Source organism: Diadema antillarum, unplaced genomic scaffold, assembly GCF_040938485.1.
Source record: "Diadema antillarum isolate AM-2024a unplaced genomic scaffold, OU_Dant_1.0 seq00001953_RagTag, whole genome shotgun sequence".
Classification (NCBI taxonomy): Eukaryota; Metazoa; Echinodermata; class Echinoidea; order Diadematoida; family Diadematidae; genus Diadema; species Diadema antillarum.
This window is the reverse complement of record NW_027272613.1, coordinates 195,213-211,736: the sequence shown is the minus strand read 5'-3', so window position 1 is coordinate 211,736 and position 16,524 is coordinate 195,213. Positions and strand designations below refer to the sequence as shown.

Sequence of the window (16,524 nt, the reverse complement as noted above, 5' to 3'; positions counted from 1 at the left end):
CTTTACATTTGTATTGAGACCATACATTTTCCTGGAAATTTTGTGCCATTCAGACTCAATTTTGATGAAGTTATTTTAAAAAAAAGTAACGGTGTCCTGTAGCATCGTGACGTGTCCATGTAGCATCGTGATAGTTAAAATCTGGTCCTAAAAGACAAATTAATGCAATTAGCTTGACCAAAATTTGATATAATATGCATAATTACTAGATTAATCAGATAGCTAAATATCTTAACTCTATTTTCCACAGTTTTACTTTTACAAGAAAATTACACAATGTGTCACTATGCTACACGGTGTCCACCAAATGTAACAAAAAAGGACACCGGGTAGCATCGTGATACATTTTGTAATTTTCTTTTAAAATCAAAACTGTGTACAGGAAATTTGAGATATTTAGCTATCTGACTAATCTAGTAAATATGCATATTGCATCAAATTTTGGTCAAGCTAATTGCCATAATTTGTCTCTTAGGACCAAATGTTAAAATTTCACGATGCTACACAGACACGTCACGATGCTACAGGACACCGTTACATATTGTGTAATAACTTCATCAAAATTGAGTCTGAATGGCACAAAATTTCCAGGAAAATGTGTGGCCTCAATGCAAATGTAAAGCCTACAAACAATAAATGTATAGCATAATTAATATTGAGTTATGCTGAAATGTATTTTTCAAATATCACGATGCTACATGGACACTGCCCCAACTTCATGGAATTACCCATTACCATTAAAGGGAGGTGGAAAGGTTAATTTGATTATTTTCAGAAATGCTACCAAGTTTTCCTGATTCCGCGGGAGTTTCTCGTAAGTATTAGAATATATGAATAATCATTTTGTATTATGTATGAAGAGATTGGAATCTCTCCATATCCCAACAAAAGAATATATCAAAACCTCCCTATTTGGGAAATTTGGCCCATTAAAGTGTAACACGCAAGTACTTCCCTGATGGTGCCTGCCCGATTTTGATGTGTGAACATCCGCAGCCCTGTTCTGGAGTTGCAAACATATGTTATGCTGAATTATTCCGGTAATACAATGTGTTTTTCACCAGATGTGTGTGATACTTACCAGCTATTTGAAAGAGATCGTATAGTTTTGGTTGAGACCTGATTTCAGGTTTCTAATATTTTTTTTTGTGAGATAATGAGAAACCTCTTATGAAATATGAAAGAGCATGTAATTCCCTGAGGAATTCAATGTTTATTCGATGAAAATTGGTTTTGAAATGGCTGAGATAGCCAAAACAGAGCGATTCTAATAAGTGTGGGACCCAAACTTTATCACGATCGCTTTGTTTTACTTTGATTTTGGATGTTTCAGTCATTCCAAACCCGATTTTCATCAAATAAACTGTGAATTCCTCTTAAAATGGTATGCTCTATACTATTTCACAAGTGTTTTCTAGGTATCTCGCAAAACGTTAAAAGCCCAATTCTCATCTCCACCAATACTGTACCATCCCTTTAATGGTTATGGTTAGGCCCTTCCTTGTTCCTACCTCAAATGCCTTGTAACAAGTAATCAAATGAAACTCTTGCAAAGAAATACATTGTGTTTATGTCCAAAGACAGAGTGCAGACACCACTTTGCTCTAATGTTGGGCAAACCTGGGGAGAAAAAAAGGTTCTTGAGAACACTTTGCTCAGTTTACTTTTATATTGACATGGCAATGACACTACTTGAGAAATTTGAATACACAATAAGATAACACATATTATAAAATGGGTTCAAGAATGTAGCCAATAGGAAGCCCTGAAATGAGTCGCGTGTGCTTTGGTTATTCTAGTCCCATTGCACTGCGTGTTAAATCCTATTGCCGATCGTCTGTGCGCGCGGCGTCTCCTTGGATCAAATTGCATGCATACGCGCTGTCAATCCTGTAAACAACTTCTAGTTCGGGCTGCCGGCGGCCGGCCGGCCTTTCTTCCCTTGTGCATAACATGTGTGGCGTATGTATACTCTTATACGTACAGTACAGTAGACCAAGCGTTGTGGGACCGGACGCGTACATGGAGTCACTTTGAAGGGCAAATCCAACGATTTAACAGGTTAATTCTCACGCCGTTTTCAGAGTATGTTGTCTAGTAGGCCTATATGAGGAGTCTATATCAAGTCTTTAAGGTAAAGGGTGCATATTCTATGTAAAATAAGTAAGTTTTCATGCGGGAACTTAGTGTCCGGAAACCCAACCCCCCATCATACTTATATGTGCGGGATTTCCGAGTGCGAGGTGCGTAAATGTTTGGGATGAACAACTTCGGACGTCTTGACCCACAAAGGTACGTGAAAAACGCTGAAAAATGCTGTTAGTTTTCAAATTTTCGACCCATTTTATAAAACAAATGATGCACAGGATTATTTCGTGGCGTTAGTGGAGATGCAGCTCACTCTCGGGTATTTACAATGTAGTGCAACATGCACTCGGCTTCGCCTCGTGCATGTTTCACAATTGTAAATACCCTCGAGTGCGCTACGCCTCCACTAACGCACTCTATCCTGTGCATCATTTGTATACTTACATACTTGATGAGTCAAGGGACACAATTTGATGTTCATTTGTTTGTTTGTTTGTGTTTTTGTCCCAGGTGCGTGTGTGTGGGCCGATGTGGACCAGTTCTCAAGAGACTTCATCCGGGAGTATCTTGACCGGTATCCAGAGAGACCAATGGTCAACCTAAAGACCGGTCAGATCGTCACCACGGAGTGGAATGGAAAATGGTGAGTGGCCATTGTCAATGGGGAAGAGGAGTTGTAGGAAGGGGGGGGGGGGTCATTGCTGCATTAAAAAAAAAACTAGCATTCTGAGAGCACAGACCTCAGCCAAGCAGCTACTTCCACCAATGATCTTGCCCTTCCATAGAGATCAGTGATTTCTACTCATACATGCATGCTGAATTTTGGCAGATTTCCCAATATAGCAACCTTCTGTTACTTCATCAACTTCCAGCTGTGTGGTGTGCATAGCCCTGGCAAAAACTAGAGCATGCACTTTAGTGCGCATACGAAAACCTCAAAACTACGCAGCTTGAAGTCCCAAGTTCATTGACCCTACCTGCCAAAAATATTGAAAATCCTTCGTAAAATCCACAAAAATTCCCGGATCACTACCTAAACGTAATCATCTGTTTCTTGTGTCATTCTCAACCTTTCCTGCAAGTTTCATCCAAATCCGTTCACTACTTTTTGAGTTATTTTGCACACGGACAGACAAACAAACGGTAATGAAAACATAACCTCCTCCCTTGGTGGAGGAAAACTAATGACTGAAGAAGTCAATATTAGTGGAGAAAGATCAAGGCCATAGGTCAGGGTAATGTTTATATTAGTGGTGAAAGGTCAGGGTCATAGGTCACTGCAGGGGGGGGGGGGGGGGTGGAATAATATGCCACCCACAACCCCAGCTAGGAATGTCAAGGGGCTACCAGTGGTCTTATGTTGCATCCTGTATAAAGTCCAATGATATTGTTATTGGGTTAAAGAGATTGAAAATATTTCCTTTGTGCTGAAGTATATACCAGGCTTTGGTCAATCTGGTCAAGATTAGTGAACTTGAACAAATTTCCACTTGACTGACAGCAATCTATCTGCACCAGTTTTGACGTCTGAGATTAAAAGAGCTATGTACCATGGCAGTGGCGGATCCAGAGGGGGGCACTGAGCGCGCGCCCCCCTCTTTGTTTGTTGTTAAAACAAAAGAAATAAAAAACCCGGAAGTAGCACCAGAAATATTGTTTGCGCCCCCTTTACGGAATTCCTGTATCCGCCCCTTCATGGGTCCAGTATATTTGTGTGCTTGCTGCTACAACGATTGCAGCTTTTAGTCCGTAACAACTCTTGATAGACTTTTCCTGTGATGTGGCATGAAAGTTCAAAGATTCTATGATGAGTGAAAGTGATTAGTTGTTAAGTTTTGTGTATGACTTTTGGTTGGATTAAGGGAATTTTGAAGGTTTCATTGATGGATTGACATTATTTAATGGAATGTCCAGAAATTGTGAAAATCAAAGCATTATATTCATGGATTGAAATGATTTGCTTAAGGTGGAACGCCCGAGTCCTTGAAGTTCAAGGGAGCCTGGCGAACATGCTGTTTGAGGCCGCAGAATCTCGCACAGCAGAGACAGAGTGGATATACCGGGGGTCGACAAGGCTGAAACCACTCCACGAATTACAGGTAGGCAAGCTTCCCCCTCTGGTCCTCAGATTGCACCCTATATAGGCATGAGGAATAGGTCTCCAGTGCAGAAAAAATCTTCTTGAAGGAGACCAAATACAAAGACTATCACAGGAAAGAAGAGAAAATCTATTGAATAGGAGTTGGCAAGATTTGAATTCCAGTTTGAAGCACATCAATGTTGATTGATTAATGCATGGTAGTATTTTCTTTGGTATCTCTACAGATTTATGTGTATTATATAAAATGTCTTGTTGTATCTCGCTTTACAGTAAATGAAGGGCTATGCTGTAGAGATACAGGGTTGGCATGTGAACGTGGACGCAGCCACCAACTTAATCAATATCATAGTTAACTCATTCCATACTAAATTCTGAAATGCCCATAGACTTTAATATGCAGGCCACCAATTTCCCATACAGATCGGGTTAAGATGTTCTCATTATTTTTTTCCCCACTCTCTTGATTCCTGCCTACTCAATAGAAGAGCCTAGCTCTGTCGGTTGGCTCGGGGCCGACGACGGAGCAGCTACGTCAGAACAAGCCTTACGTGGAGATCACCAAGGTCCATTCTGATCACATCTTGCCAGGTATGGTACTTTAAATATGACTTTGTGTTACTTCATCTCTTGTTCTTTTTCTCTCAATCTTTGCATATCTTTCTCTCACTTTCTGTTAGTCTTCATACATGTTTATCTAACAGTATGACTGCACCAATCTGTGTATCTAACTCCCATCATATCTTTATCTATCTATCCATAATATCTGTTTTTCTATGTACTGTAGAAGTGGATATCTTCGCACGACTAATTTTTTGCGCTTGGTTGAGTAAGAAGAGTTTTGTGTGTTTTTAATTCAGCGGAATCAAGACATCAATTACTGGAACATGGGACGCAAAAGTATTCGCATGCTTTTATTTTCACGCTACAAGTGTAGCTTCTGGTTGCCCGAAATGCACAAAAATTTCAACATTGCGAAAATTTCACTTTTACAGTATCTATCTATCTATCTATCTATCTATCTATCTATCTATCTATCTATCTATCTATCCATAATGTCTGGCTTTCTGTCTATCTATATTTCTCTCTCTCTATCTATCTATCCATAATATCTATCTATCTATCTATCTATCTATCCATAATATTTTCAAATGTACGTGGTTGTATCTATCTGTCTAGTATGTATGTATGTATGTATGTATGTATGTATGTATGTATGAATAGATATATCTATCTATCTCTCTATCTATGTGTCTATCTATATATCTACCTATCTATCTATGTATCTATCTATCTCTCTATTTATCTATGATCTATCTATCTATCTGTCTATCTATCTATCTATCTATCTATCTATCTATCTATCTATCTATCTATCTATGTATAATATCTGTCTGTCTGTCTATCTATCTATCTGGTGGATTCTAGTGGATTTGTGTAGATTCATATGCACCTAACACCACCCTTTGGTCTTCCAAGCTGTGATTCTTTGGGGCTTTTTATTCCCCTCTTTTTGTTGAAGTATGTCTCTTGTAGTAGATTATAATTCTACTTGTTAATGTAAAGAGTGAAGTAGTCACAGGAAAAACATAGAGAGCTGCTGCCCAGTAATATTCATTTAGAACACTCACTGTGAAACCACAAATTTTAACATGCATTTTGATTTCTCAAATTTCACGAGAGCCAAGATTCATGAAATTAGAATGCATGCGAACATTCTTGTCTAGCATGCACATGCATTGAATGCCAGTGCCACTTTGCGAAAAACTCATGCCGCCAAAAAAAAAAAAAGGTAATTGGCTCCAATTTGCTCAAATTTCTTTCTTTACAGTAGATGTTTGATTTGTTTTTTTTTTTTTTTACCAAAGGTAAGTTCAGTATATATGCTGGAATAATCAGTAGCATTTGGAGTATTTGCAATTTTTCTATATTTTAGACAAAACCCAATGAAAAGACTGTATCTGCCTGAAAAGCAAAAACATAAAACTCCTAAGGAAAAAAAAACACCCAAAACCATAACATGATATTAAAATTGATAGCTGACATAATGAAAAAAATATTATATAAAGTAAAAAACACTACTCCGTTGTCAACCAATCTAGTGTCAAGATTTCTTCGATGAGGTAATACAGCGGTCAATAATTCCTAAATTTTGGTAGCTTGATGCATACATATGTAGTACAGGTTGTCCCCCAAAAAAATTACAACGGTAACCTCTGCAACGATATCTTTAAAAATAGTGAATTAATCCAAATACAATTTCAGGGTATGAAAATATAACTCATTGCCCACATCTTACAGAAAAGCCCATTCGATTTGCTTCAGTGGTCAAAGAGAAATGAGGAATTTTGTAGAGCATGTCAGGAATCTCTTCCCTCCAAGTTCTGTCTATTGTGTTCACACATTGATATGCAGTTCCAAGAGCATCCAAGTGCTAAACTTGGACGAATCAGACTCATGACATGCTTTACAACAATCCACATTTCTCTGTGACCGCTTAACCAAATTGAATGGTGTCTTCTGCAAAATAGAGCGAAGATGTTATATTTTAAGACCCTGAAGTAGCGTTTAGACAGCTTAATCATATTGGGTGTTAGCAGTGCAAAAATCTGATTGTAGTTTTTTTTGGGACATTATACTGTAGTCGTCACTTTGTTCCCTGACCCTCATCCCTCTCTGATCCAGAGCAACAGATACCCCAGCCCAGGCCGGCCATGCTGGGGCAGCTGAATGCGGGTTCCTCCAACTACCTCTACTCCAACCTCCTCAAGCAGTGTGCCAAGAAGTCCACGGCCGAACGCAGCCGCCGCGACGACCTCAGCGACGACAGCGATGGCGAGCTGAAGAAGAGGAAGAAAAAGAAGAAGAATCGACACAGAGAACGCCGAAAAGGTGGGTGGATTCATTTGAGGTGAATTTTAAATTTGGGTCGTGTCAGTCATTTGGCAAAATTTACTAAACTCCGTGTAAGACCACCACTAAATGTTTTGCTTATATGCATGTGTAGTATTTCATACCAGATACTGTATACGCCAAATATTTTGCGAGGTTTTTATTTTCACAAATTTCGCAAGTCGGGTGCTATTCGCGAAATTAAAGACACAAAAATTTTGACTCTGATCCCGATTTGAATGTGAGGTACGCGTGTACACTTCTCCGTTCAGTACAAGAGTCCGCGATCGCGAATTTAACCACTCGCGAAATCATGGGGAATTCCCGATTCGCAAAAATTTAGACTCGCGAAATATATGGCGTATACAGTAAACGTCAAAGGAGTAAATTCTGCAATCTTTGTAGATGAGATGGATGGGTAGAGCTCAGCCCAAGTACTGAGAGACGAAATGAACAGATCAGTTTATTCCAGCAATGCATTTCACACATATAATTTCCCAATGAAATCTCTAATAAAACTTTGCCCATATCTGAGAGGGTTCGTGTTTTCTCAAACGTTCAGACATGTGTACTACCAAGTACTTCAAAGTATGATTTAAAGGACAAGTTCACCTTCATAGACATGTGGGTTGAGTGAATGCAGCAATATTAGTAGAACACATCAGTGAGAGTTTGAGGAAAATCGGACAATCCGTTCAAAAGTTATGAATTTGTGAAGTTTCTGCTCAGTCACGGCTGGATGAAAAGACTATTAAAGTAAGCTTGTGATGTCACATGAGTACAATGATATAAAGAAAGAATAAAGAAAATTCAACATATTTCCATTTTTCTCGCATAACAAAAGAACACTCGACTTCTCTCTTTCAGAAGGCCGGGGGAATGATATTACCCTTAACATACGTCAGTAGCAAGTCGAAGAACTGTGCACTTTATTCAAAAAGTAAAGTTTTGTGAAATTCTCTTTTTATTTTCCTTATATAGTTGTACGCATGTGACATCATACATTGTAGTAGTCTCCTCCTCCAGCAGTGATTGCACAGATACTTTAAAATTTCATAACTTTTGAACAGATTGTCCGATTTTCCTCAAACTTTCACTGATGTGTTCTACTGATATTGCTACATTCTCTCAATTCTAATGTATATGAAGGTGGACTTGTCCTTTAATAGTGAAGAGATGAACTCATGGGCAATGTGATCAAATGCTGTTATTTATTTATCATTCTATCATAGAATTTGTTAGCTCTTTTTGAAGTTTCCAACATTCTTTGTTTTGTACATTAATTTCATGTCCAATGATCAACAAAATTAGAACTTTTTCGTGCATTTTGTGATATGAATATTCAAAGTTTTTGGACATTAGCTATTCATAAACCCTACATGTGTATTTTAACTGGGGGGGGGTCAAATTGACCCCCCCCCCTCGACATTTCGCACCACGATTCCGCAACGCGGAAAGATTTTGCCGTGTCGTTTCATGACTTTTTTCATTGAAGTCTCCTGCATATTTTGAGACCAAATTTGCGACGTCTGTGTCCACCGTTCTGAAGTTACGTAATGTTTTGCATATGCATGTCAACCCGAAAACAGCTCAAATTGATGATATCGTCTGCAAATCCAGTGCAAATTGTGTTTTTTGGTTAAATTGATATAAATTAGATTATTTAAACTTTTAACCATTGAAATTAATCAATTCTAGTGTAGATAAGCTTCAAAAAGTGCCTGCAACAAATTTTGGCAAAAAAACAATAGAAAACAAAAGGTCAAAAAAACAATAAAATACATAAGAAATTAACAAAACAATAAAAAACAAAAGAAATTGATTTTGATTGTGCTATTTTTTTACAAGAATATTGTTTGATGTGTCTTGATGAACTCTGACACAAAAATTTAGCAATCCTTCAGTCTTTTTAATGGAATTATAGATGAAAATATGATTTCATGCATAAATTTGCATAATTCATTTGTTAAAAATAGAAAGCCAATATTTTTCTATTGTATGACCATGTAATCTTGTAGTTGACATCCGGCTCTATCTTTAGGCAAAATTTTGCGGCGATCGCGCGATCGGCGGCCGAGATCTGAAGGGGGGGTCAAATTGACCCCCCCCCCCCCACAGTAAAAACTTGGTCTCAAATAGCCCAGTTAAAATAAGGTTAATTATTCATGAATGAAACTGAGTTCAGTTTATGCCACTCTAAAGCCAAAACTCTTTTTTTTTTTCCTGTATGAAAAGAAGTGATATTTTTTCAGACTCAGCATTTCACTGTGTTTACTTGTTTTGTTGACTTTGACATGAACGTGATGTAATGAAAGCTATGTTTTTGTTTTTGCTCATGCTGCTGGACACAGACCGTTACGAAGAAGACAAAACTTTTGAACCTCGGATGGACTCTGCCCTAGAGTGGGGCACAAAAGTGGAGCGAGTGAAGTACAGTAAGTCTGTCCCAATTCTTGGTATCGCCAAAACTTCTGCGCACGCTAAAGAGCCCTGTCACAGATGCACTGTGGGATTCCTCGGTACCATTGTCACTTCTGGTTGTATCGCACGCGTCACAGTTCCCATACAAATCAGTGGTGTTATTTGTGTGCTTTTACGTTGTTACTCCTTTTTTCTTGGCTGTAATTCAGCTTTAAAGGGGTTGAAAGTTTCTAAATTTTACTGATTTGTGGTCACTAGAGTCATGGTTCACTACTGCTAGGCTTCAATGTGCTGGTCACATGATGGAAAGTGAAGAAATCTTGAACAAAAAATACCCCTGGATAAAGGCAGAACATGACCTGAGTGCATGTGCAGTCAAATCTTGGGCAAGTTTGTCCCCTGAGCTAGGTATTGGTGATACGGAGAATTGTTGCAGTGGATATCTCTTTTGTCTACTTTTCTTCTGCTGTCTCTTTTGTCTCCTTTGAAGTTAAAACATAATTTCCATATCGTGAGACATGGACATTCTTTATCTGAATCCACTTAAGTTTATCTTTGGGTGATGGCATATACCTAAACAGATTCTTTTCTTGTCTTATATACTCATGTGCTGAAGCAGAATGTAAATAATCATGTTTGCATGTTTGCGTGTTTCATTTCTTTGTATGTGTGTGTGTGTGTGTGTGTGTGTGTGTGTGTGTGTGTGTGTGTGGTTTATTTGTTTATATATGCAGTCAACCTCGCTTATGTTGCCCTTGCTCAAGTCAAACATTTGGCTATCAAGCGAGCTGAACAAAAATATGACCTGGACTTAATTTGTACACGTGTGTTTCAAAGAATTTTCTCTGGGTTTTTTTTTGGGATTGGATGTAGACAAGGTTGACTGTACATCTGCACAATCAGTAGAGATTAAAGGGGTGGGGGAGAAAATGTTTGCACAGATTGAAAGGACACCTAGAATGCATACCAATATATTTAATGCTAGTAAATATCTCACCCTTGGATTTACTCCAATCTTCACATTACTCGCTGCTTTATTGCGCACAGTCAGTGAGAGCAGGTTGTGTGCAGTTAGCCAGACTACCCCATACCAGACTTGTAAAATTTGTTGGCTTTCATATATAGCATGAACATGTGTAACTACAACAAAATATAGAAGCAAACCACATTAACCTGTTGAGGACGAGTCCCGAGTGTACTCGGGCAAGTGTCTATGGGAAATGCCTGTTGTAGCAGAATCGGTCCGTCCTCAACGGGTTAAACTTGTACCCCATTATGTGGAGATGACTACTATGCAGTCAAGTTTTAAACGATTGAGTCAAAATACTGATAAAGTAACATGGCAAGTTGGTGATTTATCTCTGGGTCTACTCCCACTTTGTCTAATAGCCATTCAGTCTCAACCAACATGGTCTAATCCTGCTTTGTCTTCAACCAGTATGTCTTATGACCATTTAGTCCAATTGCCACTTACCCTCATTACCAGTTGGTCTACTTCCAGGTGGGCTACACATGTATGCCCACATCGTCTTAAACCCACAGTTTGTTAGACAAAGTGGGAAAATTTCCAAGGAGACAAAACTGCAATTAGACCATCTTGGGGGCATTTCATGAAGCATTTTGGTCGGACATCTTTTTGACAAACTGTTAGAAGCTACTGAAATCCTTGCATCTGATTGGCTGAGAGCAAATTAGTCCAACAACTTTGTCTGACAAAATGCTTCATGAAATGCCCCCCTGGTCATTAGACAAAAACGATAAGTAGCCAAGCTGGACATTAGACCAAGGGCGCTTTCAGACACACCGAGTTATCATATATTCATATGACGTATGGATACAACATTTGGATATGATAGTGTTCAGACACAGTGTCACCCTGTTATATGATAATCGTATCAGAGCATTCGGACCTAGCGCACAAGCGATATTTCTTGAGTAGACGTGATTCTTTTCCATGCGCAGTACGTAATTTACGCAGGCTTTGCGAATAGTGTTTATACTCTGCCTTAGATTCATCCGGTAGTTAGCTAGTTCGCGCCAGATCATTATTACGTCACAATCAAATCTGTCAGCACCGCGAACCGCGGATACGTGAGCTTGGCGCGCGCTGCGAATAAGCCCCACCTACTAATACGATGTATGGATATGAGAGCATTCAAACACATATATACGTCTTATGGATATAGGATAATGATTTGATACGATGCTCAAATCATCGTTTTGATACATGACGTATATTGATACAACATTTCAATATTAGAGCATTCAGACATAAAAAACGTCCTATATCCATACGTTGTATATCCGTACGAGAACTCTCTAGTCTGAATGGGGGGGCAAGTGAGAAGTAGACCAAACAGACATCAGACGAAATTCATAGGACAGACCAAGTGAGTTTAGCTGTAGTGTGTTGGACGAACTGGGAAGTAGACCATCTGAAAGTAGACCAAGTGGCAATAGACTGGCAAGCTACTGCTAATAGCTTGATCCCGTACAGGGTCGGTCAACTGTTCTGTGCCTCAACCCCATACTTTCCCCCTCTTTCCCATGAGAGTACTGCCTGCCTAATGCTGTCGTGTTTCAAACCCTCGTCTAGTGCCACACGTATGCAACCCAACATGCACCAGCCGGACGTTGCCTAGCAACATCAAGGAAGCCACGAAAAACGTGAACCCGCTGCACTGGCCCATGACCTTTGGATTTGTGCGGGAGAACTACAAGCAGCGGGGACACATCAACCGACGTTACGTCGTCTATCGAGGGCCCTGTGGGAAGAGCCTGGTAAGTTGGTCCTCGACTGATAAATCTTGTTTGGTGACCTCTAGGCCGTTCTCTGAAAGATGGATGAATACTGAAATGTTATTATTGTAATAATGATAGGCCTACTAATAATTATAATCATTATTGTGATTATATTATAATTTTTTAAAATCATTATTATTACTGTAAAACAAGGAATGTTCGCATGCATTTTACTTTTGCAAGAGGCAAGATTCGCGAAATTAAAATGCATGCAAATGTTCTTGTCTACACTACGCATGCAATTGCATTGAATGGTAGAGGAAATTCATGAAAATTTCATACCACAAAAATATTATGTTTTACAGTATTTTTATTATATTCATTATTATTATTATTGTTATTATCATTATTTTTTTCTGTGTATATATATACAAAGAAACCATGATTCTTACTTTATTATTTAGAAGATCATTGTTACAAAGTGCGTGACCATTTGTCAGATAATTTTTCTCTCTCATCTGTTCTTTTTTGCAGTGCTCCTACGAAGATATCTTGCAATACTGTGAGTATAACGCATACTGTAAAAGGAGGAATGTTTGCATGCATTTTTATTTTGCTAGAGGCAAAATTCGCAAAATTAAACTGCACGCAAAAGTTCTTGTCTACACTCTGTGCATTTCATGTTCAGAGGCAACTCTCGAAAATTTCATGCCACATAAAAGGCTGTTGGCTCCAATTGGCGAAAATTTCATGCTGCAAAAATATTGTGTTTTACAATAGTTGTTTTGTGTCATATTCTATTGCTCATCAAAGTAAAGTTCAAAGAAATGGATATGAATGGACCCTTTGATGTAGTTTTACAGTATACTGTCGTGCCTGATGAAAATGAGTGATGGCCTGTATGATTTATTTTGTTCTTCCAAACATGCCTCAAATGTTTTTTATATTAATTTTGGTTGATTTATCATATTTTTCTATCATGTATTTTAATGTGCAAGGTTGTATTTGTCTATTCACGAGAGGAATTTGTCTTGTGTGCCAAATTTGATATATACGCGAAGCATTTAGAGATACACGCTGTATATATATCATTAATCATGAATGGCAATAAAGGATTGAAACCTCAATTCTAGATTAGTTTGCAATTAGTGATTGGTCCCCAAGTATCAAACCTTGGAAAGAAAATAGTTGTACGGCCAGATATCCCCCCCCCCCCACACACACACACACACTTAAGTTGTCTAATGGTCTTTTTAATAACAAGCTCTCTTGAACGTATAATGTTCTTTCACTGCAACCTAAAGAAACCAATCAGGCACTGTCCATGACGTTGCTTATTACAACTCTGTGCGTCATATCATTTTTTTCGACGGCCTGTATCTGCTTATGAGGAGAATGTAACTCCAAACTGCCGTATTGTGATAATTATTTGCGATTGATCTTTTCACTTTGCAGTGCGCGAGACGAAGACAGACGTCCTGTCGGTGGATCGATTCTCCTTCGACCAGTTCGTGCACATCAGCACCAACATACGTCGCTCGCGGCTCAACTACCGCTTCTACTACATGCAGATGGAAGATTTGTCCAACGGAGTGGAGCCTGTTCCCATTTCGGTAGATAGAAATCGAATAAACCTGTTTACCCACGCAGGAGTCTGATGTGTTGTGTATGAAATACGCTGTAAAACCAGAAATTTTCGCGTGCATTTTGATTTCGTGAGAGCCAAGATTCGCAAAATTAAAATTCACATGAAAGTCCTTACTCTGCACTACGTTTACTGAATATTGCTGGATATACAGTATTGGGACATTGTCATAGCCATGATTGTAACTGGTTAATCCACAAGTTGCAAGCGATGTGTTGAGGGACCTAAAGGTAAAGAATCATAGATATTTAAGACGTTGCCTTACTTCAACATTTGCTGACAGTTGTGTTTGCCAGAATCAACTAGAGTGAAGTTTGTTTAATGTTGATTATATTTGATAGTAATTATGCTGATGATGATCTTGATTGTTAAAGGCATACTTTACCACTTCCAGATGAAACAAAAAGCCAGCATTAGTGCTTTAAAATAGTTCTAGATTGTGAGTTAGGGAAAGAAACAACCACTGTAAAAATTTGCATCGGTAAAATGGATGTTAAGTATTGTTAAATATACAAAATGTGAACATTAGTTATAATTAGAATGTTTCCAGACTAAAGCATCTACAGTTATTGTTTAGTGGGGAAAATAGTGATATCTCCTTATGTTTTAGGCTTTATCACGACATTTTTATATGGTAGGATGTTTTGTGATACAACTGACCTACACATATGCATCAAATGTGATATCTTGAACATTTTTTCAATCACTGCTCCCAATGGTAACAGTACCTTTAACAGATTAACTGACAATTAATCCAAACAAGTCATTTTCACAAAAATTTGAGAATTAGGTCTTGTCAGCCCGACAATGTTATTCATGTACATCTCCTCACTTACTTCTCAGTGTGTGAACGAGTGTGACACAAGCGTACCACCCCCTCTCAAGTACATGACGGAGAGGCAGGCTGTGCGGGGGTCGAAGATCAACACCGACATTAACTTCTTAGTTGGCTGTGACTGCGTCGACGACTGCGCTGTGAGTTTCACTCTGTCTCCATGACTGGAAGGAAAAACAAAACAAAACGATACATTGGCGTTATCATTCTAATGTTTAATAGGTCTTGATGTTTTCATCATTACCTTTAAAAAGAGATTATTGAGCAGTTTACTGTAAAACCAGAAATTTTTGCATGTATTTTAATTCTGCAAATTTCGCGAGAGCCAAGATTTTGAAAATCAGAAATAGAATGCACGCAAAAGTTCTTGTATGAATTAGATGCATTGAAGGCCAGTCACAATTTGGGAAATTTCATGCCACGAATAAGGCCGTCAGCTCCAATTCGTGAAAATTTCATGCCATGAAAATATCTTGCTGTACAGTATCATATTACCAACCATGATTCCAAATGTGGTACATTGTACTCATCGGCCTGAATTCACAAAGTTACAATACTTTAGATTTAGTCCATGGCTTATGAAAAGTTTGTTTGCATAGATTTGCATTACATGTGCCATATGCCAACATCCAGTAAGAAACATATGTTGATACATGCATGTGAAGAGTACACCTCACCTGCTTTGTGCTTGTTTTACTCTATGGACTGAATTTAAACCATGGATTTGATTAAAACTACTTTTCTCAATTTTGGCCATTTGGAATGATAATAGGATGGGAGGAACACTTATCTATGATGCTCCTGCTATTCTTAGTGGGCAGACCCATTTATTTGAGTGGTTGTGAAACAGCTTGTCTGATCCACTACGTACTGTACTTGACTGTGTAAGATCTTGTTTTGATATGGAGGCATTGGCAAGTGCAGTAGAAGCTATTAGAGGAGAGAAATCCCAGTGTATGATAGGAGCTCCAAGAACAGCATCCTGATGATCATGAACATTCTCTCACAGACACATACACACAATGAAGCAGTCATTCTTCCATTATTTTTCATGCCCATTGCTCATCTTCTACAAGAGCTTGGCACACTTGTAGAGAGACTAAAAATTTGTTGTTAAGCACCTCATATCATCGGTTGAAAATGATAAGGGAGTTAAGTTGCCACTAAACCCACAATGTTCAAGACAACTTAATGCCCTTCTCATTCTCAACAGACGATATTGAGCTGTGCTAGTTTTGTGAATAAACACTTGTGTCTTTGCAGACAAATGATTGCGCCTGCCGGAAGCTAACCATTGAGGCGACCGCGGCCAACCCAGAGGGGACGACGCGACCGGACGCTGGCTACAAGAACCGACTCCTCTACGAGCAGCTGCAGACTGGGTAAGAGACGTCGTAGTATTACGACATGAACAGCTTTTTCAGGGCAATGATGTCATGAAAGCTCAGAAATAAAGCAGTCCATATCTGTTTTATAGACAGAGTAAAGCGAAATGAAACTTTAGGTGGCAGTGACATCACGAAAGCCCAGAAAAAAAGCAGTCCATATACAGTCAAACCTGCCTTAGCGGCCACCTGTTTATAGCGACCACCTGTCTATAGCGGCCACTGAAAAATCCCCCCGAGAGAAAAGCCATGATGTTAAAGACCCTGTGTATAGCGACCACCTGTCTAACGCGGCCAGCGGCCACAAATTTTGTTTCCCGCGGTAGATTTTAACCTGTCTATAGCGGCCAAAACTCAATAAAGCCTTAGCCGAGCCGATAATTCAGAGTGTTTTTCTGCTTTGTAGCTGTGCGGGCAA

At 38.9% G+C, this 16,524-nt stretch overlaps 1 protein-coding gene across 1 annotated transcript in view; it reads left to right on the top strand.

The window, feature by feature from the left end:
• The window catches only part of LOC139713365 (histone-lysine N-methyltransferase SETDB1-like), a 51,003-nt gene that overhangs the window by 18,954 nt on the left and 15,525 nt on the right, over window positions 1-16,524 (top strand). Inside the window, exons 9-18 of the mRNA XM_071625102.1 lie at window positions 2,599-2,731; window positions 4,055-4,187; window positions 4,672-4,777; window positions 6,872-7,078; window positions 9,430-9,513; window positions 12,096-12,280; window positions 12,776-12,803; window positions 13,697-13,854; window positions 14,730-14,861; window positions 15,985-16,103. Of these exons, the coding sequence (XP_071481203.1) occupies window positions 2,599-2,731; window positions 4,055-4,187; window positions 4,672-4,777; window positions 6,872-7,078; window positions 9,430-9,513; window positions 12,096-12,280; window positions 12,776-12,803; window positions 13,697-13,854; window positions 14,730-14,861; window positions 15,985-16,103 (1,285 nt within the window). The remainder of the gene's footprint in view (window positions 1-2,598; window positions 2,732-4,054; window positions 4,188-4,671; window positions 4,778-6,871; window positions 7,079-9,429; window positions 9,514-12,095; window positions 12,281-12,775; window positions 12,804-13,696; window positions 13,855-14,729; window positions 14,862-15,984; window positions 16,104-16,524) is intronic.